Genomic DNA, 951 nt, shown 5'->3' on the forward strand with positions numbered 1-951 from the left:
CATTGTAATATATCCCCCCCACTTCCAGGTGTCATTGTAATATATCTCCCCACTTCCAGGTGTCATTGTAATATATCCCCCCCACTTCCAGGTGTCATTGTAACCAGATCAATAATATTAAATTTCACCTCTCAGGGGTCACAATGTAATGGATGATCAGAGTTTATATTGTGTCTTCCAGCTCCAAAGTTGACCCAGCACCACACCACCCACAATACACATATCAAAGACAGAAGACAATAGTCCACCTATAATAACATTATCACGCAGAGGACGGGGAGCTCCATCTATAGTGACGTCACTCTCGCTCAGTCAGGCCTTGTCTCTTTGCACTTTACTCACCTTCTGCTGCTGCCGCCGCCATTATTTGAAGCAGCGGGTCACGTGAGATGAGTCACGTGGTCTATCCAGCAGACATTTTACCACACCCGGAAGTGAGAACGGAGTGGGCGGAACTTCGGTGTCGCTGAGCATGACAAAAAATGTGGGACAAAGTGCACGTGACCCGGAATTGACCTTTGACTTTGACGGCGAGTCTCCGCCTCCTCTGGGAGTGGTCACAAGGTCAGTCCTTGACAGCTCGGAGCTCGGTTCCTTTTCTTGACCAATTACAGGAATGATCGAGGGGGCCGTGTCCGCGCTCCCTCCAATAAGAAGCCGGAGGCGGAGTCGAGAGAGACACCTGCGGAGACGGAAGAATGCTGAGAGTGTGGAGGACCCTGCGGGTGAGAACGGGGGGGAGCGGAGGAATATATCGGGGTGGGGTATATGCTGGAGAGAAATTAGGTTATATTTGGGGAAAGGGGTGAGGGCTTTATACTGGTTATACTGGGGGGTGTGTACCCGGGAGAGGACATATATATCTAGGGGAAAGGGGGGTATATACCAGGGGAAGGGAGTCTTATATTGGGGAGCGGTAGGCTGGGGAGAAGGAGGAGTGGTGGAGCGGTA

At 51.1% G+C, this 951-nt stretch overlaps 1 protein-coding gene across 1 annotated transcript in view; it reads right to left on the reverse strand.

Annotated features, from left to right (window-relative positions):
• The window catches only part of LIN52 (lin-52 DREAM MuvB core complex component), a 6,941-nt gene extending 6,513 nt beyond the window's left edge, over positions 1–428 (reverse strand). The window contains exon 1 of the mRNA XM_018575689.1: positions 343–428. Coding sequence (XP_018431191.1) covers positions 343–364 — 22 coding nt within the window. The 5' untranslated portion in view covers positions 365–428. The remainder of the gene's footprint in view (positions 1–342) is intronic.
• Between the last annotated feature and the right edge of the window lie 523 nt (positions 429–951).

This window comes from Nanorana parkeri, unplaced genomic scaffold, assembly GCF_000935625.1.
Source record: "Nanorana parkeri isolate BGI_ZX_2015 unplaced genomic scaffold, ASM93562v1 scaffold4406, whole genome shotgun sequence".
In the NCBI taxonomy this organism is placed as follows: domain Eukaryota; kingdom Metazoa; phylum Chordata; class Amphibia; order Anura; family Dicroglossidae; genus Nanorana; species Nanorana parkeri.